The sequence below is a fragment of the Sinocyclocheilus grahami genome, unplaced genomic scaffold (assembly GCF_001515645.1).
Source record: "Sinocyclocheilus grahami isolate Dianchi unplaced genomic scaffold, SAMN03320097.WGS_v1.1 scaffold808.1, whole genome shotgun sequence".
NCBI classification, from domain to species: Eukaryota; Metazoa; Chordata; class Actinopteri; order Cypriniformes; family Cyprinidae; genus Sinocyclocheilus; species Sinocyclocheilus grahami.
The window spans coordinates 441,176-463,554 of NW_015505987.1; the positions used below are offsets into that span (position 1 = coordinate 441,176).

Consider the following 22,379-nt stretch of genomic DNA (forward strand, 5'->3'; position numbering starts at 1 on the left):
CGGCCAGGCCTTACCTGCTGTCACTCACACCACGGCACCCTTAAGACTCATCACTTCGGGGCAACACACTGAGGACATTCACTTTCTCCTCACCGACACACCCTCGGCTCCCTTAGTGCTGGGTCACCCCTGGCTGGTCCTTCATAACCCTCACATCAATTGGAGTAACGATACTGTACTGGGTCGGAGTGCGAGGACTGTGGAGTCACATATTCCTTTACAAAACCCAAATTCATTGGCCCGTTTACTGTCACCAAGATTATTAGTCCGGTGGCAGTCCGCCTCAAACTTCCTCCAGCGTACAGGAGAATTAATCCGTAGTTTCATGTATCCAAGATTAAGCCTGTTTTTCATTCAGCCATTAATCCGCCAGTCCCGGTTCCTCCACCGCCGCGTCTCGTAGACGGGGAACCAGCATACTCGGTAAAGCGTATTCTGGACTCAAGGCGGAGGGGAAGAGGATTTCAGTACTTGGTGGACTGGGAGGGTTACGGTCCGGAGGAGAGAAGTTGGGTGCCTGCTAGGGACATACTGGATCACTCTCTTATCGATGAATTTGATCGACAGGTAGGTCTTCCTGGGAATGTCAGGGGGCATTCCTAGGGGGAGGGGTACTGTCACGGTTCATGGGTCCGGACGGTCTTTCTGCGTCTTGTCATGTGCTTGTATGTGCGTACGTCACTCGTTAGTGGTTGCAGCTGGTGCTCAATCAGAGCGTGCCAGCTGCAACTCGTTAGCGAGCCCTTTATAGGCCACTCTGTTCAATGTGTGTTTGTCGGTTCGTTATTCTCATGTTCCTGTCTCCCTGTCAGTTCTCTGTTTCCAGTTCTCGCTCAGTCAGGGTACGGATCTTCAGCCTTCTCCTTGGTTTGGTCTACGCAGTGGTTGAAGGGATTTCTCTGTGGAGCTCTGTTTCCGACCAGGACCCGAGGATTATCACATTGTGTCTCCGTTATTGTGATTACTAAATAAACCTTACCTTTGCACTCGCACTTGGATCCTGACCCTTCTCTGCCGTGACAGGTTTATGCTGGTCATTTTTGCTGGTTTATGCTGGTCCTTTGCCAGCACATGACCAGCAAAGGACCAGCATATGCTGGTTAGGTATGTTTTGACGCTGGGATGCTGGTTTAAACTGCTTTAAACAAAAGGACCAGCTTAAACCAGCAAAGGACCAGCTTAAACCAGCAAAGGACCAGCTTAAACCAGCAAAGGACCAGCTTAAACCAGCAAGTTTAAACTGCTTTAAACAAAAGGACCAGCTTAAACCAGCAAAGGACCAGCTTAAACCAGCAAAGGACCAGCTTAAACCAGCAAAGGACCAGCTTAAACCAGCAAAGGACCAGCATAAACCAGCAAAGGATCAGCTTAAACCAGCATCCCAGCGTCAAAACATACCTAACCAGCATATGCTGTTTTTTTTCAACAGGGCACACTTTAAGCTTTAGAGTAAATGATAGAGGAAAGCATAGTAAATGAACCAGCAACCCTATTTTATACTCTATTAATGGAAAGTGGCACAAACTTACAGCCACATGAGGGCAGTATGTTACAAACACAAGCACATGACGCATTTCAGGGTGTATGCGTGTGAGTAAGGCGTCATTGTGCTGATACAGCACTGTGAGAAACAAATTTAGATTTTAATATCCCCTGATGGTGCAACTGAGCAGTTTTGGGTTACATACTCTCTGACTAGAGTCTCACCAGTAACAGCTGTGGTGTTCATGGTCAAATACAAATAAGTGAATGACAAGTCTCCACAAAGCAGTTAACGATTTTGCTAGCAACTTTTCAGGTTTACAGCATTAAACACCTCTTACGGTAGAATACATGAAAGCAGTAAAATATGCTCACTGTTATAGCTAAACCTTTGTTAGATGTCAACATTTCAGACATTTGTTCAAATGAAGAAAAATGCCTGAAAGGTAACACTAAACTTTTCCAAGCTATGACAGTGTGTTGGACTTTTTATGTTTTTCCATAGATTTACTGCACTAGCGTTTATATATATATATATCTATAAGTAATCTGTTGATTAATTTATTGATCTGTTGATTAACTGATTAGTTTATGCGCTGTATGTCGACAGGGTTCAGGTTTTTGGCTGTGTTGAATGATTGCAGAGGAATTTACCATTTTTGCATCTCCACAATTTCCTCTTCGTCTCTGTACCACTTGATGGTGGAGTCACTAAGAATGTTAAAAAACTGGCACCACAGCTTCAAGTGGCCTGAGGCATCTGAGAAGGGCTCTCCCCTAATCTTGCGGATAACCTGAGGAGCTGAATGGAAAGAGGATCACGGGTAACTTGACAGAGGCAACAAGGTAGAGATATGTAGTGTTTACTCTTGCCCCATATCAGGCGTCCCCCTATGTGTTGGTGTTAACATGATAATGTGCTTAGAAAGTAGAAGAATAATCAGAATGAAGGCCTAAATACATCCCAACGTCATGCATGATATATGCAAATATTTTAATAGCTTTTATGTTGGTGTCAAACATGAGTGATATCAAAAATTGGGGGCTTATCCGGGATCTAAACCTGGCACCTCTGGCATATTCTACATTTTGATATTATCAGTATTGGTCAACTAACAGAAATGTTAGTTATTTCTTGTGCAGGTTTGACAACCTTTTTAATAGATATGAAAGGTTTCATTAAGTTCCTGCTGGAAAAACTGCAATCAACAACAATTAACCAGTATAAATATACATATGTGTTACCTTTGAAGGGGTCCAGCTTCTCCTTTTCTACTGGTTTGCTTTCTGTCTTTGTGCTGTCTGTCACCTCTGCTATCTCCTCCTTAGGTTTCGGCACCTCCAGTGTGGCCTTGCGTCGGGTCAGCAATGGTGAACGTCTTTCTGTGGGCGGTGTTTGCTGCCCACTTTGAAGTTGCAGGAAAGCCGCCCTACGAGCCTGACTGGGCGACATATATGGACTATCCCTCTTACCCTGTGTGTCAGATCCCTCATCCTCTGACTTGGTTTTGGCAAGGTAGATTTTGCGACGAGCACCAGAAGCCAGCTCCTCAGGGGTGGCTGAGGGTATTAGAGTGAGACTGTCTCGTCGCTTCATCTTTGGGCTACTTTCACAGGACAGAGTGGATGTGGGTGTACTTCCTCCACTCTCTTCCCCTTTCTTCTCACTTCCATCCACTGATGCACTTGAGATGGACCCCTGACTCTCTAAGTTTGGGTTATTCTTTGCCATTAGCCTTCGCAAACTGGCAGGACTTAGTGGAGGGAGTGTTGGTCCAACAGGGGTTGTTAGGCTAAGTTTTTCTATGGAAGGTTTGTCTTTTTGAAGCCTGTCAGATTCAGGCTCTACTTTTGTGTCTTTCGGCTGGGAACCCTTGTCTGGGTCTTGGTTAGTAATACTAGGAGGAGTTTTTGTAGACGTATCAGGACTCAGCTGGGTCATGAGCTGCTCTTTTGGTTTCTCAGAAGTAGCAACTGGACCATGTTGGTTGCTTTCACTCTTCAGCATAGTAACTAAAGTCTTGGAGCCATCTTTTTTGTTATCGGTATGCATATCGGCATTTGTGACAGAGATTGGAGGAATATCTTGAGGGCTATCTTGTGAGATTACTATGCCAGGAAGTGAGGGGTGGCCGTGAGTTTGCTCTTGTTTAAGAGTGGTTGAGTTATCATCAGCATATGCTATGTTGATTATAGGGATATTATTGTCATCGTCTCTGTCCCACCCACTGTTGATACTTCCTTGTTCTTCTCCACCTCTCACTCTTGCTTCTAGATTTTGTGGTTTAACTTCCTGTGCTCTCTCCACGGAAGGCGATGATTGAGTGTTCCTTGCCACACCCAAAAGATCTGGAATAACTAAGGCACTGTTGGAGGTTGATTCACCTGATGTTCTTGTGGCATCTTGCAGTTGTCTTTCCTTTCCTCGAAATATCTGTGCCACCTCTTGTGTTAAAGGTTGCATAACTCTCTCAGGCTCTAATTTCAGAATTTCACTTCTGGGCATAATAACAGGTTCTTCACGTTTGACTCTTTCTGGCAATGTGACCTTGATTTCTGGGATGAGTGCCGTGGATCTCTTCTTTGCCACATTCTTTATGACGGTTTCTCTTGTATCGGGGAGTATTATGATTGGTTGGACTGCTGGTTGGTCCTTCTCGGCCAAACGTCTCTCTGCTTGTGCTTTTGTAAGGAGTTTTGGTTTATCTACTTTGTATGGCCTTGGTTGAGTTTCTATAACCTCAGTCTCACCTCGTCTTGGATTTTTGGGGTTCTCTATCTCTGGAATTACAACAGATGTTTCTGTCTCTGGAACAACATTATTATTTCTCTTAACATCATCTTTCTTTGGTTGACTGAAATCATCCTTTAGTTTTTCAGCATTAACATTGCTCTTTTCCTCCCTCTCTTCCTCAGTGCTTTTCTTCATCTTTTCTTCACCACTATCTTTTACCTTTTCTTCAGCACTCCTCCCCTGCACTGGAATGCTTTTTTCATCCTTGATTTCCACCATATGAAAGTCATTCACTGTAGCAGAGTCAGCTACAACTTCTTTATTCTCTGTAAAACTAACGTTTAGTGCTGGTATAGATTTTTCATTTGGTTTAAAATTGATTTCCATTACACTCCCAGACACAAGAGCGACGGAATCCCCTTCTTGACTTCGCACCAATGCTGGGGACAATGAATTTTGATCATTAATTTCATATTCTCTTTGACTCACTACAACTACAGGAAGGACTGATTCTTTTATGCCAAAGTCACTCTCTGGCTCATTTTCCCCTGCAGTGAAAGATTTCCCTTCTATTGCACCATCCATCTCCTCTTTATTTTTCCCTGTCAGGGAACCTCCCTCTAGCATTTTCATAACACATTTCTCCTCCATATGAGGAATTACTTTCTCATTTGACTCACATGGCTCTTTGCTCTCTTCTACCCTCAGCTCCACTGACTGGGACTCAGCGTGCACTTCGATAGGGACAGAGTCGGCAAGCTGTGAAAGCTGAGACTCTGGCTGGCTCTCACAACACTGCATGCTTTCCAGGTCTGCCATGATGAGGTCTGTACCGGGGGCAGCTGAGTGCCCATGTTCCTCTAAAATATGGATTTCCTCAGCACCTTGCATGACCTCATCCTCAGGATAGGTGAATTCCAGCCTTTCAGTCTCAAATGGAGGATTGGCCAAGTCCACCGAGCCAGGAACATCTGTGTCACTAGGTTTAGAATGGTCATCTGTAGCCTTGAAACATAAACAGTTGCTTGTTAAATAGGTAACATGTTGGCCTCACAAAACTGAATTCACTGCACAAATTTTACAGTTTTACCTTGTCCTCTTGGCATACATTAAATCTTTATGTTTATGGCATTTGACATTAATTATGAGATAGTAATACATAAAAAAAAAGAGTAATCACTTTTATGCTTGGATTGATTTGATCCTAAGATCATAAAATCAACGACTGAGGCAGAGGTTTTTATAAAAGCTTAGATTATATAGTATATATTATGTTTTTTGATACAAGATGTTGTATTTATTGAATAAGCACACACCTTAACTATTTTTGTCACTTTGTTTGTTTACTTGTTTTTTAAGCTGTTATACTTGAAACAATATACACATTTGTACACTCAGACTACCAATCTTGTGCAACTTTCCACGTATGTAGAAGGAAAACAACATAATATTTATGACCTGTCAGGTCAACTTGACAACCCCCCGTATGACTTGTGACATATGATAATAACTAACTAACACCACAAAACCACATTGGTAATGTGTCAAAAAACACTTAATATTACCAAAGTTTAAGTAAATGATCAGTTATGCCCATGTTTAAATTTTTTTTTTAATAAAATGGTAACATTCTAGCTTAGGAAAAAAAATTGTGATTTTGCCACAATTCTTTGTTTCATTGTGGGAAGTGTTATGTACTATAGTGATATGTGAATTGTTCACAATATTTTGAAAACAGATAAGGTGAATTTTTAAAATTTTAAACTATATAACCACATTGTAAACATTATAATGTTATGATTATTGAAAAATCTAATTGTTAAAAAAAATTTGAAAATAGAGTGCCATTTTCAGCTGTGACAGAAGCAGCTTGTCACATTTACAGACCGTTCCTACGAGAGCTTTCAGAACAGAAGTTCCTCTGCTGTGATTCAACACGCAGAGTTCAGATGAATGTGCAGGGTTCCTCTAACTGACACACCACAACAACTAACATTAACTTCCCACGAGATGCTAGGGTGGTTGCACTTCCACTTTACATAGGAAATAAAACAGCTGAATACGTTACATGCCAGGTGCAAAGCTATCACATGTTTGTCCTGTCTGAGACTGTAGAGCACATGTGAAGCAATTAAAGGTGACATTCACCCTGTTGACTAACAAACGTGAATTCATTATTGGCATTTAGCCGTATCTGGTTTTAAGCGATGATGCAATCACTGTGATTCCACATGCCTTATTAACAGCCTCATTTCTCTTCTCATTTCATCTTCAGCCATGGCATTTTAAAAATCATGTGAGGGCTAACAGAACCTCTGCCATGTGCATGTTCTTGCCAAGAAAGAAGCTTAACTACTTTCTATAGTTGCCTGCACAGTAAGTTAACATGTTTGTAATAAAACGCAACTAAAATCTAAAACCAAAATGAATAATAGGGCATCTTGGGCATTTAATTATCCATTATGCATACAGAGATAAAGGTTTCACACGCAAGTGGAACATTTTCATGGTGAATTGTCAGCTGACTTTGGTTTCTCTGACATAATGTATACAAGTTTAGCAGTCAGTGAACTCTCTTTGTATGGTATGGCTTCCCTCAGCACAGATTAGAAACAGGTTTATTTTAAGACTCAGGGAGCCAAAGAATCCGGAAAATGTGAAGAGGTTTTGTCTTCTTGTCTTAGTGTCCAGCAGCTGTCCTTCATCATGTCCTGACCTTCACTAACATTAAAACATGTCCAAGTCAACACGAAAATGTGTCAAGGAATTAGTAAATCCAAGTATAAAAAAGTTGCGCACAACCCACACAGGGCTCAGGTGCAGGACAAAAAAAGTCAAACTATAACAAAAATACATTTATATTTGTATTTTTGTTAAGGAATGAGTAAATCCCATTTCATGTTGATTTTAAGAATACTAGTTGCTCCCAATGAGTAAATAAATTTTTTTAAAGTGTCCCCATATGACATTCTGTTGTTCTTAAGGTCTGCTGACTCATGAAAACGCATTCTCTAACTATTCTAGATAAGCTAAAAATCCAGCTAGTCTGACTCATGCTCACTCTGCACATTATTGATTGTCCTTTTAAAGGGCCAATGGGCCTTATTAAAAGTCCTGGGAGAGAGCCGTAAATAAGACAAAAGCAGAGCACAGAAAAAAATGTGGTGTTGTGAGAAGTTGAAAAGTTTGGGATCACTAAGATTTTTTGTTCGAACGACATCGATTCTTTTAATAAGCAAAGTTTCATTTAAATAATTAAAAGTGACAGTAAAGACCTTTCCCTTGCTACAAAAGAATTCTGGTTCAAATAAATGCAGGATTCATTAAAGTATCATGGTTTCCACAAAAATATTAAGCAGCACAACTGTTTTCAACATTTTCTTGAGGAGTAAATCATCATATTAGAATGATTTCTGAAGGATCATGTCATACTGAAGACGGGAGTAATGGTAGCTAAAAGAAATTTGGATTTGCCATCACAGGAATAAATTATAACAGTTTTTTAATACTGTAATAATATTTCACAATATTATGGTTTTAATTGTATTTTTATCAAATAAATGCAGCCTTGATGAGCATGAGAGACTTATATCAAAAACATTACAAAATCTTTTGAAGAAAAAAACCCATCATGGTACACAAAGATTTTTTTTCTTAAACTGTTAAGCTTATAATATAATATTGTACAATATTGTGATCAATATTTTTATTTAATAAAAAATAAATAAAAATAGAAACATTTTAACTAGTGCTTTTAGACTTTATACCCTACTTTACTTGTGTCCTGTATCCCAAACACTGTGGTTGCGGTTTTGCCAAGAAAATTGTCTATAAGAACAATGCTGGCACCTTACATGAGAAAGTCAAAGACCAAATAATCTCAAAGCTGCCTACTGTGTTCTCTTGGGTGTAGTTAGTGTCTTCATCTTGGCTATGGACTGGTGTAATTAAACTCAAGTCTTGTCGCACAAATGTACTCGCTATAAATAACCCCCATGTGCTGTGGTGCAGGAAGCCCTGCACTACAAATGGACAAAACCAGCAGGTTGTAAAGTGAGAAGTGCGATGAACTCACCTTGAAAAGCAGTGAATGATCAATCTGTGGGACTTCCTCAGGACTACTCTCGTCCTTTGGCATCTCCTTCTGCGCTACAGAAAGTCTAAGTGTTGCTCCAATGCTCTCAATATGCTCTCTTTCAGGGGTGGGAGACACATCCTCAGGTTTGTTTGCATGGAATTCAGAAATATGTTCAGCTGAATTGGAGTTTATGGTATCATTAGGGACAGTTGAATCTTGTGTTTGTGGTAACGATTTAGTTTTTACTTCCAAATCCACCATTTGAGATGATTCTTGGACCAGCTTTGGTGCCTCAAGTTCGGAGGCCTCACTATAGACTATATCTCGAGGAGGTGTTTGTGAGGGAGGGAGGTGCTTCTCATGTGGAATTTCTTTTTCTACATTAACTTCACTAGTTCTCTTTGTGGTTTCTGCTGGCTCTGTAGACTTCTTGCTTTTGCCGAAGAATATGTCCTTTAGGGAGTGAAGAACCGAGGTTAGAGCTGACTTGTGTTGAGGTTCTGGCTCTTTGTGCGATGCGGCTTTGGTAGCTCTTTGTTCTTGTTCTGTTTGCCTGATTTTCTCTCGTTCTCTCTCTTTGGCTCTCTCTCGCTCTTTCTCCCGGTCTATTGCTCTTGATCGGTTCCTCTCCTCTTCTTTTAATCTTTCCCTTTCTATCTCCAGCTCTCTTTCTTGTTCTTTTTCTTGGACAGGAGTAACATTGACCTCCATGATCTCCTGTGACTTTGCGAAATTTTGATGCTGTTCAGCAGCTTGTGACTGCACAGACTCAGCTAAGTATTTTGCCAGGCTCATTCCTTCATTAGCATCCTCTCGTTTTCTGTTGCTCTGGGTGGGCTTAATAACACCCACCTCATCAAATCCATTGGTAATACGCTTCTTCTTTTCACCTGGTTTCTCTTTGGAAGACTGCTTTGTGGCGACCACCTCCATTGGATCGCAATTATTGTTGAGTTTCTCGTTACCATTCTCCATGATCATCTCTGTTATGCCTACAGAAGCCTGTACTGTGATATTATCAGACTTATCGTCTATGATTGTAGGCTGCTCTTCATCTGTCCCTTGGGAGGTCACATTCTCCTCTCCATCCTGAGTTGTGGGAGAGGAGCTCAGGGGGTCGTTCCCAGCAGGAGTCCTATGCTTCCTTAGTAAGTGTTCCTGGTTAATCACATTTAACTGTTCCTTCTGGATGTTCTCCTTACCCCGACGTCGACTCTCTTCCAGGTCTCGCCGCTTGTTCTCAGCCTTCTGTTTTAGTTTGGCGAAGAACCTTTGGTGGATCAGGAACTCGCTCATGGTGCCCACCTCCAGCACCCCAGAACAGGAGACGATGCCCTTACTGTTCCTTGCTGAGGCCTGATAAATGGCTGCATCATCTTCTGTACAGCTGCCAAATGAAGCAAATATTGTCATTGTGTAGTCACTACTAAAAGCATTGATTTGCATGTGAATGTATGAAATAAATTTAAAAAAAGAATTGTATTGCTTTAGAAAGGCAAAGATAGGTAGAAAATAAGCAGAAATAAGAAGTTAATCATACTTGTAGATGTGGAGTGTGTGAATTTTTCCATTGCGAAATATTTCATATTTGGGAAGACCACAATATCGATCTAACTCCATGTCATCTTTGTACCAGGTCAACTCAGGAGCCGGGTAACCTGGTGAAAGCATGAGTAAAGTTAACAAAGTTAGCTGTTATTAAATGGAAATAGTAACGGTTTTATATATTCAACCTAGAAAATCTAATCATAATTGTATATTTTAAGAAAAAAAAAAGACTCAAATGTTGTTAGACTTTCCTCACCATATATATCTTGTATATTTTTACAATACTGAAATGTTACAGAACAAACTATGTATAGGTTTTAAACTTAAATTCAGTATTTTCATTTATTTTCATAATCATAAAGCAACTTACCTGTGACCACACATGAGAATTTGACATTGCACGATTCTGACACTGCCTTCGATTTTATGGTGGTCTCAAAACATGGCTGGGTCTCTTCAGTCAATTGAGCCATGACGGTACATAATGTACTTCTGGAAGTGGCCAAGACAAAGTGTCAACTTATCAATCACCATTTCAGAAAAGCTAGTATATATTATATCAAATGAATCCAAACATTATTATATAAATCAATGAATTAATAAGCAACATCTAAAGCAAGGAGTTTGCATAGACATGAAAGTGTATTATTAATCAGTAGTAAAACATAAAATTATAATTATTTGGTGTCATTGGGAGGAAAGGCTGCAAGGTATTAACATGATGAGAGGATATTATTTTAGCCGGATAATATCAACACGTAAAAGTTTTTTTTGGGGTATCACTTAAAGTGTATTTTTTCATGCACAATATACAGTGGTTATTTGGGTGGGTCACAGTATTGATCACGTTGCAATCAAAAGCAATTGGCTATAATTTGGTATTTCTGAAATTGTAAAATGGCATTTTGGGGAATAGAAATTGTTATTTGAAGTGTAGTTAGTTTAGGATTGACCTTTTGGGAAGCTTTTATTACCTTGGTGGCCTGTAGTTTGAATACCTGTGATTTGAAAAGCTATTTAGAAAAGAGGCAAATGGACACTCATCAGACAAGAACATCTAAACTAGGGGCTAGTCACTGTGTGACCCTGATTTTAATCACTGCCAGGAGCATCTGTAATAAATGATATAGTAAACACTGTTGTTAATGGTGAAAATGTTGTGGTCTTTCTTGGCATAACCGTAGTTGAGCAAACACAATGTGGAAACCACATCAGTATTTCAGCAGCAACAAAAAAAATAAAAATAAATAAAAAATAAATTAAAAATGAAATGATGAAAATGGGATTTTGTGACAATTTTGTGATGATGCTAAACTATAATCTCATTTAATAGGGGAATAGGAGAATAGGGGGATTTTTTTTTACATAGAAACCAATGATCATGTTCTAACCAAAGACTTTTTTTTTTTTAATGAAATGATAAAACCATTAATATAACATATAATTTATATACATTTTTGATTATATTTATTTCACTAATATATATTTGATTAGTGAAATACTGTATTTATGTATTTCCAAAATATTTATTATAAACAGAATTCATTTCTAGACCATCATATACCTCAAAATCAACATCCAAACTGGAAGCTTGGATAATTCTGACACAAGCAGACAGACTTTTCACAATCAAACATGGCAGAAAAAAAATGCTCTCAAGCAAATTTGACAAATTTTTACCTGTTTTCAGGCCTAACGTTGGAGAGGTAGTTTCGGCTCTCTGACCTTCCGCTTGCCGATGAAACATCCTCCCCATTTTGGCTTCCCGATCTCCCATTTCCAGAGTAAGAGCGGGTCAAGGGCCTCCTGGATGTCATTGTCCAAAAGAAATAACTTCAACAGTCCAAAAAACCCACCAATCTCTTTAAGTGGGGTTTCAGTATTTCTGCAGAATAAAATTCAGGTCTGTCTCTTGGCGTTCGGAACCAAAATGTAAAGTTCCACTTGGTAACTATTTGGAGAACTACTGAAAAGGAAAAAAAAAAAACCAAATCAATCAAATATAAACATTAAAAGTAATACAAATATTAATAATATGTAACCGAAATTTTTAAATATAGTTTAGACAGAACCATTCTCTTTTGAGGCCAGCTAGTCTCAACAAGCAAACCATTTGAACAGAGAAGTTATAAATAGGGACTGCTGTTTGCTACTTTTAATTTGGTCAAACACAGTCATTTGTATTTGATTTCAAACCAACACATATAGTTTGAATTTTGAATGGCTTGTATTATAGTATAACATTTAAAGAACTCACCATTAGTATGTTTCTTTGCCTGTTCTTTGGAGCCTACTGTCACAGTAGCACTAGAATTGTCAATCACAGCAGAGCATGTGTTGCCAGCAGGACTCTATTTATAGCAGGCCTACAAATAGGCGCAAGAGCACATCACATTTTCCACAACTAGCCATTGCTCTGAAGCCACTTGAAAGCAGCATCCAAGAAAACGACAGCAAAAACTTCCAAGCACAGGTTAAAAGTCAAAAATATCTCCTGCTTTAATCATTCCTTATCTGCCAGCCTCATGTTATACTGTAATCTCTCTGACTGACTGATGATGCTAGATAGGGATACATTAACATACATAGAAATTGCCCAATGTGTGTAGAAATGTATCCAAATGCATCCAGTATGTGGTGTGGTGAAAGTGATCTGATGCAAGTGGCCCTTTGATGACAGCTCTCCAGACAAGCTCAAAGCATGGCCCAGGTTTAATTAGGACAGCCTCCTCTATGTCACTCTGTCTGTCTGTAACAGTCAACAACCTTTCCCACCGGTCATGTGTCATTGCATCATTTTCCAATCATAAAAGGGCTCTGATTACATGCTGTCAAGCAACCACTCTCACAAACATACCGTGCATCATTCAAACAAGAGATGAAACACATGCTCACATATAATAATAACGGAGACGTATACTTGAGTGTAACACTTGGACTCAAGTCACACGTAAGTAACAAATCATTAAATTAATCATTAATACAGAATTATTATTGCTTAAAAAGATTTCAGAATTGCATAATAAGATTTAAAATTGAGAGCACATAGAAAGAAAATAAAACACTTATTTTAAAGGAATATGGAGGAGCTATACAACAAAAACTGTAAGTGTATCTGTAATGTTGTAAAGGGTATAGCCAGTCTAATGTTTTGAAATATTGCATCACAATAATCAATCATCTATTTTTTTTCATTGCTGACAGTAAGGCAATACAAAAACAAAAAGGGGATCCAAAGAACAGAGCACGACTACGATCAAACAAACAAATAAATAGTTCAGTCTCATTCAGTCTCAAGTCACACTTAATTTACAAAAGATTTACTTGGGCATTGACTTGAGTTGGACACCAAATTAGAAGTAGTATAAGTAATAATAATAATAACTTAATAAGATTGCATTGCAAACCATTTATATGACATTTGTATTTTTAAATCACTTTTAAAAGCAATGATAAAGTGCTGAAAGCTCAGAGACAAAAAAAATGAAATAAATAAATACAGAATATTATACATTCTTTTTGAAAAAAAACAAAAAAACTTTGAGGCACTTTTTTTTACTTATGAATAAAAATTGTATACATTTATGAATATAACATTTACCTAAAATAGAAATATAATTTCATATATTTCTAGTAAACTCATATAGTCTACCAATAATCAATCATCTTTCCAGCTCAGGATTGTTAGTTGCTTTTAATATGACGCCAGCCCGTCATGAACCTGAAGAAGAAAGAAAAACATATTTGCAGTCTACCTGCTGCAGTGTGCAGATGTTGAGGGCGCATCTACATTGAGCACAGCGGTAGTGGGAGGGCCAGTCTGTCATCATTACGGGAAGAAACATTCATTTTTCAGCCAAACTCTATCGCAGTATGTTGAATATCCACACATCGATACAGCTGACGCTCTGCGCTTGTTTGCATGACGGCTTTTAGGAAGGGAGTGTGAAATAAGTCGCAGTCAGCCGGTATTCACAGCACACAGCAATGAGCACTAGGACAGGTGAGTGTAACACCCCACCACATCTATACTGCAAACGAACGACGCCACAGACTAGATGCTGTTACCGTCCGGGTCTGCTTGTCACACAGGGAAGTTGTTAAAAAGCGTTATGCCTAAGTAACTTTAAGGTTTTGAGTCAAAAATTCAAACCCCTATTAAATTAGAGTAATTTTGTGAATTCTTACCTCCAAACTAACATTTCCATATCATATCATATCATATCATATCATATCATATCATATATAAAATAATAATTATTATTATTTTCTGTAGCTGCTGTGTAAACAAGTGAACGCAATAATAATAAAACCACACTGACATACATTCAGACAAGAAAGTTTAAACTGTGCTTTCACAGTTATAAAAATTGGGGCCAGTTGTTTTAAGTGTTACAAATTTATACAATTATTAATTACGGTATATGATTTCCATATAAAGGGTGCATGTTTTCACAAAAAGTTCCAAAAAGTCATGTGTTTTTAGAACTGTATTTTTTCCTAGGCAATATGGTTCAAAATGTTTGTAGCCAATGCCTTATGTGCCTACAGTATTCAGAAATTGAATTCTAAAAAAATGTACCTAATTAGTAAAACGTGTGACAACTTGCTCTAGTCTCCTTATCGTTTGAGACCTTATATGTGACCCTGGACTACAAAACCAGTCTTAAGGGTCAATTTTTTGAAATTGAGATTTATCTGCTGTGTAAACAAGTGAACGCAATAATAATAAAACCACACTGACATACATTCAGACAAGAAAGTTTAAACTGTGCTTTCACAGTTATAAAAATTGGGGCCAGTTGTTTTAAGTGTTACAAATTTATACAATTATTAATTACGGTATATGATTTCCATATAAAGGGTGCATGTTTTCACAAAAAGTTCCAAAAAGTCATGTGTTTTTAGAACTGTATTTTTTCCTAGGCAATATGGTTCAAAATGTTTGTAGCCAATGCCTTATGTGCCTACAGTATTCAGAAATTGAATTCTAAAAAAATTTACCTAATTAGTAAAACGTGTGACAACTTGCTCTAGTCTCCTTATCGTTTGAGACCTTATATGTGACCCTGGACCACAAAACCAGTCATAAGGGTCAATTTTTTGAAATTGAGATTTATATAAATAAGCTTTCCATTGATGTATGGTTTGTTAGGATAGGACAATATTTGGCCGAGATACAACTATTTGAAAATCTGGAATCTGAGGGTGCAAACAAATCAAAATACTGAGAAAATCGCCTTTAAAGTTGTCCAAATGAAGTTCTTAGCAATGCATATTACTAATCAAAAATTAAGTTTTGATATATTTACGGTAGGAAATTTACAAAATATCTTCATGGAACATGATCTTTACTTAATATCCTAATGATTTTTGCCATAAAAGAAAAATCGGTCATTTTGGCTATTGCTAAAAATATACCCAAGCGACTTGAGACTGGTTTTGTGGTCCAGGGTCACATTTACATATTGGAGAATTGCTTAAATATTATAATCATTAAAATTCATAAGCTGATATAATTGCTAATGCATTAAAGTATTTTATTGTATTGAGGTGGTTATGTGTCCTTTTGAAGAATGAGATTTTAAGTTTTCTGACTGAGAAATTAGAAATGGTCATGCATTTAAAGCATACATATGAATATTTAAATAAATCTTATATTGAGTTTTATATTGTTATAGTATACTATAAATCTTATATAGTTATGAAAGAGATTTCTCATTTTCATGCAAAATGTTGTAAAGATTTAAAGATAAACAAGATATTAAAAACCTAGTCATTTCAAATTTGCTGTCAATTTTGACTGTACAAACACTGTTGAAATGAAACTTTTACTAATTAATCCTTGGACACTTTCTGTGCTAACTGTTCCAAACTCTGGATTGCTTAACTTTTCTCAGTGTATATTTGTTTTGATTCTCAGTGCCACTTTTGTTGTTATGTTATGCCACTATTCATACTTCTGTTTTGTTTTTACACAGGTGGTAAAATTCTGAAATGACTGACTACCTTAAAAGTGCAGCACTATTGCGGTCTAGGCCCTTACACACTAAAGACTAGCGCCGACAGTCATGAGAACTGGTGTGTATATTACACCTATCCTATCCTATATACAGTATATATACAGTATATACATATATATATATATATATATATATATATATATATATATATATATATATATTTGTACAAAATTATATATTTTCTTTTTTGTGGGCAGAAGTTGTTATTCTGCAGCAGCCGATGTCTGTGTGTGTACCACCAAACCATGAGGTGACCTTAAGAGTTCAAGCAATAGGCACTGGTGCATTAAAGTATCAGTGGTTTGATAAACAACAGGCAGAGGTTTGTAGACTATATCTTTTATATCTTTGATTAATTTTTTTAAAAGTTGATCTTAATACTGTGAAGAATAAATACCCAAATGTATCAAATAACAGAATGCTCAATCTTTTCAGGTGGCAGGTGGGACAGAGCCTGAGCTCACCGTCTCTCTCCAGAGATCTGGAAAATATACTTGTAGAGTGAGTGACCTGTACTGTAACTATCAGTTCACAGAATGGGTAAAAGTGAGAATCCTAGATGAAGCAGGTACTTTCCATTATCTCATATTGTCATTACATTTTTATTAGCATCTGTATTAATCATCTGGCCTAAAGGCCCCGATATACTTCAAGCGAAATCGAAGAACGAACTGATGTGACATCATTTCGAACAAAATCCGGACAAAACGAAGTTCGTTTTGGGAGTTCGAACTACACTTTCTGGAAAAGTTGTTTCCGGCTGCAAAACACCTTCGTACTACCATTGGTCTGTTACGATTACGTCATAGGAGGTGTGTGCTGAGGCTCCGCCTTCTTTCACGTGGAACTCTTCTCTGGGTTCATTTCGTTCATGTCCGTGCAGTGGAGAGCCGCTTTATAGTAGTAAATTAAGTTGTGCTTCTGATGAAATCAGACACTGACACTGTTTTTCATGTTTAATACTGCTAATTGCTTTTAAGCAATATATTGAATAAAGTGCCATGTAAAAATAAACGTGACGTCACTTCCGAGTGCTAATTTGCAGAGCTCGTGCAAACATACCCATGTTGCTATGATCAGATTTTTATTAAAAAATGCTTGCTGTTTTCTCCATTTTTTTGTGTTTATTTTGTTACTGATAGAAAAGCGCGCAGCACATATTTACATATTCATATAAACATTGCTTTCATCAGTGTGGGCGGCGTCAGGATGTTCGCTATCAGTATACCGCTGCTCACGTATTTCAAACTTTGTTTTACCCCTAAACAAAGAACGAAAAGGAACTTTGTTTTGAGTATATCGGAGCCTTAAAGAGACCCATTGTATATAGTTATATAAGACTGACATTTACTTTCGGTGATTTATTTAGCAAGGTTTGGCTCAGTGTGCCAGTTTTAAGACTGCAGTATCTATTACATAACGTGATGCATTGTGTTTAGGTGTTTCTCACACATGGAGAGGGGAACCCCATATTGTCATTCACCCAATAAGCCAAACAGTAAAACCAGGGGAGACATTCACTCTTAAATGCACAGTAGCTACAAAAAGTACACAAAAGCACTGTAAAAGTACCTTAAAATGGCTCATGTGCTATATTCCAAGTCTTCTAAAGCCATATGATTGATTTGTTCTGTAAACAAGCTAATGGTTTAAGTTGTTACTCACTGATAAACTTTGAGACCCACTACTTTGATGCTTTTATGGTTTGGATATTCTTAAAAACTTCTTCTTTTGTGTTCCTTTGAAAGAAAGAATGTCATACAGGTTTGGAACGCCATGGGGGTGAGTAGATGATGACAGAATTAAAAAATGTCAAGCTACAAAAAGTACACAAAAGCACTGTAAAAGTACCTTAAAATGGCTCATGTGCTATAGTCCAAGTCTTCTAAAGCCATATGATTGATTTGTGCTGTAAACAAGCTGACGGTTTAAGTTGCTACTCACTGATAAATTGAGACCCACTACTTTGATGCTTTTATGGTTTGGATATTCTTAAAAACTTCTTCTTTTGTGTTCCTTTGAAAGAAAGAATGTCATACAGGTTTGGAACGCCATGAGGGTGAGTAGATGATGACAGAATTAAAATTTTTTAGCGCACTATGCCTTGAGATGAAAGATTTGACAGTTATAACACTGGTTTTCTGTGTTGCCCAAGATTTGAATCTCACTTCCTGTGAACTTTTTTGAACCTATTGTAACAAAGTATTTGTTGTTTTTTCTATAATTAATTTACATTAAATATTAAAATGTAATTAAACTATTAAAACAGAATCCAGAAAAGTTTAAGCATAAATTATGGAATTATAATGAATTTCACAGGGCCCTAAAACAGGAATCGCAGTATGTCCTAATGTGATTATTAAAGGTGATTTATTTAATGAAATGTATATGAGAGATGCATGTGCAAAGGTCTCCAACTGACATACTGAAAGTAGGGGGTTCATATCGAACCCTAAACAGGATGTTTGAGCAATTTCAAAACCGTGCTGCCTTGCAAGCACTATAATAACAAGATATTGTCATATTACATAATACTTCACACATGTAGTGAACAAGGTCACAGTGTCTTTCAGAGCTTTTGATCATTAGTGGATTTATACTTGGAGCACTTGTGAGAGCAACAACTGTTTGACATTCTTTGATCCGTACCCTCCACAGCATGATGTGAATGTGGATTTATGTTTTAATGGTTGAGACAATCCCCCCTCTCCCTGCGGAGGGCTTATTTGGTTGTTTGATTGGTCTCTTTGGTAACAGCACTTGGATTTTTATATTGTAGCTGCCAAAGCATGTGACCTCATTCTCTGGCTGCTGTGCTCAGGTGGGGAAATTTGAGAGCGCTTAACCTAGGAACGGCTGCGGGGTGCCCCACTTACCCCCCTCCTCCTGTCTCGTATGCTTGTTGCTCAGTCTGCACCCTGTGCCACTGCCATTATCACTGTGTTTGTTATGCCCACAAGCACTATATACTCCTTCCTGTCTCAATAACTGTCTTTGATCATAAATCAGTACTTGGGCACTGGTTACTGGTGAAGCACAACTCACAACTAAGCACTATGCTGTAAAGCATTTTGGTGTGGATTTACTTTATATTTCTGACTAGTAATTTTTTTTCAGTACAAGTTTTATCATTTATTACTAGATGTATTTACACTATTATTCAAGTTTGGAGTCCGTAATTTTTCTGAATGTTGCTTATGGCTCACCAAGGCTGCATTTGTTTGATCAAAAATAAAGTAAAACCGTAATATAATTACAATTTAAAATAACTGTTTTATATTTTGATATATTTTCAAATGTAATTTATTTCTGTAATGGTGAAGCTGAATTTTCAGCATCATTACTTCATTCTTCAGTGTCACATGATCCTTCAGAAATCATTCTAATCTGCTGATTTGCTGCTCAAGACACATTTCTTCTTATTATCAATGTTGAAAAATATTTTAATATTTAATGTTTTTGTGAAAACTGTTTTCAGGATTTTTTGACAAATAGGAAGTTTAAAAGAAGTGCATTTATTTAAAACAAATCTTACATGTATTTAAGCTTACTTTTGAACAATTTAATTTAAATTGTGCAACTTTTACTGGAAACAAATATATGGGGACTTTAGAAGAAACATTTATTTACACTTTTTAACCGTGTTCTATTGTGCTACTACAGACAGTGACCCAGCTTGCATTGCTTTCACTATAACATTTATATTACAATTGTAAAATCCTGTACATTTTTACAATGTTTCTGCACTAAAAAAACTGCAAATCTCAAGTCTATTTTTCTTATTTGAGAGCAGAACTTAATATGTGTGAATTGCTATTTTACTTGATTTTGCAATTAGGGAAAGAACCTTATAGCATGTTCCTCAAAGGTTTTTAACTTCCCAATTATCTGGACAATTTGCTGAGTCATGTTTCAGTGTCTGAAAATCATAATGGACACTGATCACATTTCAACAGAACAGTAATAGTATAGTGTGTAGAGAACATATTTACTGTATTTTGTAATAGGAGAAGTATTGTGTGATTTGTAATGAAAGCTTTCATTCTATAGATCTGGGTAAGGACCCACTGGTGCGTGGCAGGCAGGTAGTAGAGATCAGACACACTCTGACAGAGCCACGGGCCTTGACCGATCCGGTGCGAACATCTGGACACACCATGGAGCTCCACCGGCGGGATGCTTGTTGGAAACAGGCTAATGGTATTGACATATTCCCGAACCAGCTTTATATTATGTCATCAGAGGTTCCTTTCTTAAATGCATCCTGTGTAAACAAACAAGGGGTTACTGTACACCCTATATCTTTGTATTTTTTCCACTTGAATTCCACTTACACTACCAGTCTAAAGTATGGAATAATTAAGTTTTTTTTCTCTCTCTCTTATGTCTTTGTCTCTTATGCTCTGCAAGGCTGCACTTATTTAAATACAGTAGTATGAACAGTAAAAACATTAGGAAGAGCCGTTGTTTATTTTAAGAAATTTTTTAATGTATTATTTCCTGTTATCGTAAAACAAAAATTTTAGCAGCCATTACTCCAGTCTTCCCATGATCCTTAAAAAATTATTCTAATATGCTGATTTGGTGCTTAGTTATTAATAATGATTCTTATCATTAAAAACATTTTTTTGCTGCTTAATATTTTTGGGGAAACTGTGATACTTTGATAAATAGAAATTTCACAAGAAAAACATTTATTTGAAAAAGAAAATCTTTTTTAGTGTTATGTATTTTCTGTCACTTTTGATCAGTTTATTGTGTCCTTGTGGAATATTATTATTATTATTATTATTATTTAGAGATTATTTTTAATCTTACCTCAAACTTTTGAGTTGTAGTGTATTACAGTTTCCACAAACATGCTAAGCAGCAAAAAAGTTTTTTGAGCACCACATCTGCAAGTTATTATTGTTGTGATATTGCTCTTCTATTGTAACTTAGACCAAACAAATGCAGTCTTGGTGAGCATAAGAGCCTTTCAAAAACAGGCTTGATTGTGTTTATGGGGTGCAGCCTAACATGTGTTAATGCTTCGTTTAAAAAAAAAACACATTATTTTTCACATAATTTACCTTTTACACCGCTCTGTCCCTTCTCTGAGAAACACGCTGATCATTTCCTGCTTTTATGAAGCCCCGCCCTCAGAAATAGGCTCTGATTGGTTAGCTAGCCCAGTGTGTTGTGATTGGCTAAACTGCCTCTAGTGCGTGTCTAAATGTCCCACCCCTCACTTCAGCGGCATGTGCTCCGGTTGTATTGTAAAAAGCAGGGCGACGCGAGGAACAGGATGAATACTGCTGCTTTAGAACATTGATTTTGAAACTTGTGAATCCATTAGAATCGTTAGAAGACAGAATCGCGATTCATATATGAATAGATTTTTACGTGCACCTCAAGTTTTCTCTTCCTCTTCTCTAAAGCAGCGCAGCATGGCCTCGCCCCCTTTGCTGCCTTTTCCAGAGGGTGGGGTTTATCTGGGTTTGTTATGTCATGAACCCGGGAAGTGACTTGTTGTAGTCCCTACCAGCTGTTTTTGTAGGCATTAATCTGCCAGAATTTTAAAAGACGATATCTCCTTTTGCATTGAACTTTCAGCTTCGTAACTTTGCAGATATTGTTTATGCTCAAACAGCAACATTACACAATAACTAACGTTAAAAAAGCTAAATTGCAATCAACCACCCCTTTAATTTTTATGGTACATAACCAGTTTCTACCCTCTTCGAGTTTGGCAGTTTTTACTGCATTTAAATGACCACTTTAAATGTCCTAAACATGAGAAGTGATAAGTTTTGCCATTATACATTAGTCTTACATAGTACATTGAACTCTTTTATTTCTAAAGATCAAGGAAATTTTCTTTTTTTTTTATTCATGATGTGACCCCTTTAAAATACTAGATTCACCATCAGTAATGAAGATGCAGGTTTGAAAACAGTGAAAAAGAAGTCGGTGTCAGTGCCTACAGTTAAAAGTGCTCTGTCATCCGTAACCATCTCACAGTTTGTGACTGTTTTGGTTTCATTGTGGGTTAGATTGTGATACATGACTCATGGTAAGAGCACGGCTGAAGGATCATTCATAAACCATGTGTCTGCTTTAAAAAGAAATGGATTTCCTCCCAAAAAGAGCCAAATTGCCATCAGTGATCTGATTCAAACTGATTCCATTATTCACTTTAGACTGTGACAGTTTTTATTGTCAAGTTAAACATCTTAAAGGGGTCATATGATGTTGCTAAAAATAACATTATTTTGTGTAATGAAATGTGTTTATGTGGTTTAAGGTAAAAAAAACACATTATTTTCCACATACTGTACATTATGTTTCTCTTCTATACCCCGCCTTTCTGAAACGCGTAGATTTTTACAAAGCTCATCGGTCAAATGTTACGCCCCTTACCATACTGTGATGCTGTGTCCCGGTGCGACGAGACAAAAACCAATAAAACTCATTACAAACGAGGCATTTGTTGCATCCAGTGGGGACATAATTACAGATTATAATGACTTGT

General features: G+C 37.3%; 2 protein-coding genes across 4 annotated transcripts in view; one reads left to right on the top strand and one right to left on the bottom strand.

Moving 5' to 3' along the window:
- alpk3a (alpha-kinase 3a) overlaps positions 1-12,158 on the bottom strand; it is a 17,338-nt gene extending 5,180 nt beyond the window's left edge. For 2 of the 3 annotated variants that reach the window (XM_016246706.1, XM_016246708.1), the window contains exons 1-7: positions 12,100-12,158; positions 11,523-11,808; positions 10,213-10,334; positions 9,835-9,952; positions 8,292-9,681; positions 2,728-5,221; positions 2,137-2,284 (exon numbers count right to left, since the gene is read on the bottom strand). In XM_016246706.1, coding sequence (XP_016102192.1) covers positions 2,137-2,284; positions 2,728-5,221; positions 8,292-9,681; positions 9,835-9,952; positions 10,213-10,334; positions 11,523-11,659 — 4,409 coding nt within the window. In that variant the 5' untranslated portion in view covers positions 11,660-11,808; positions 12,100-12,158. Of the gene's footprint in view, positions 1-2,136; positions 2,285-2,727; positions 5,222-8,291; positions 9,682-9,834; positions 9,953-10,212; positions 10,335-10,816; positions 10,856-11,522; positions 11,809-12,099 lie in introns of those variants that run through there. The other variant, XM_016246707.1, reaches the window with a different exon arrangement.
- Positions 12,159-13,615: 1,457 nt separating this feature from the next.
- Positions 13,616-22,379, top strand: part of LOC107562120 (mucosa-associated lymphoid tissue lymphoma translocation protein 1 homolog) — a 12,031-nt gene continuing 3,267 nt past the window's right edge. The window contains exons 1-7 of the mRNA XM_016246687.1: positions 13,616-13,845; positions 15,824-15,923; positions 16,063-16,187; positions 16,301-16,433; positions 17,305-17,412; positions 18,645-18,686; positions 19,916-20,065. Of these exons, the coding sequence (XP_016102173.1) occupies positions 15,914-15,923; positions 16,063-16,187; positions 16,301-16,433; positions 17,305-17,412; positions 18,645-18,686; positions 19,916-20,065 (568 nt within the window). The 5' untranslated portion in view covers positions 13,616-13,845; positions 15,824-15,913. The remainder of the gene's footprint in view (positions 13,846-15,823; positions 15,924-16,062; positions 16,188-16,300; positions 16,434-17,304; positions 17,413-18,644; positions 18,687-19,915; positions 20,066-22,379) is intronic.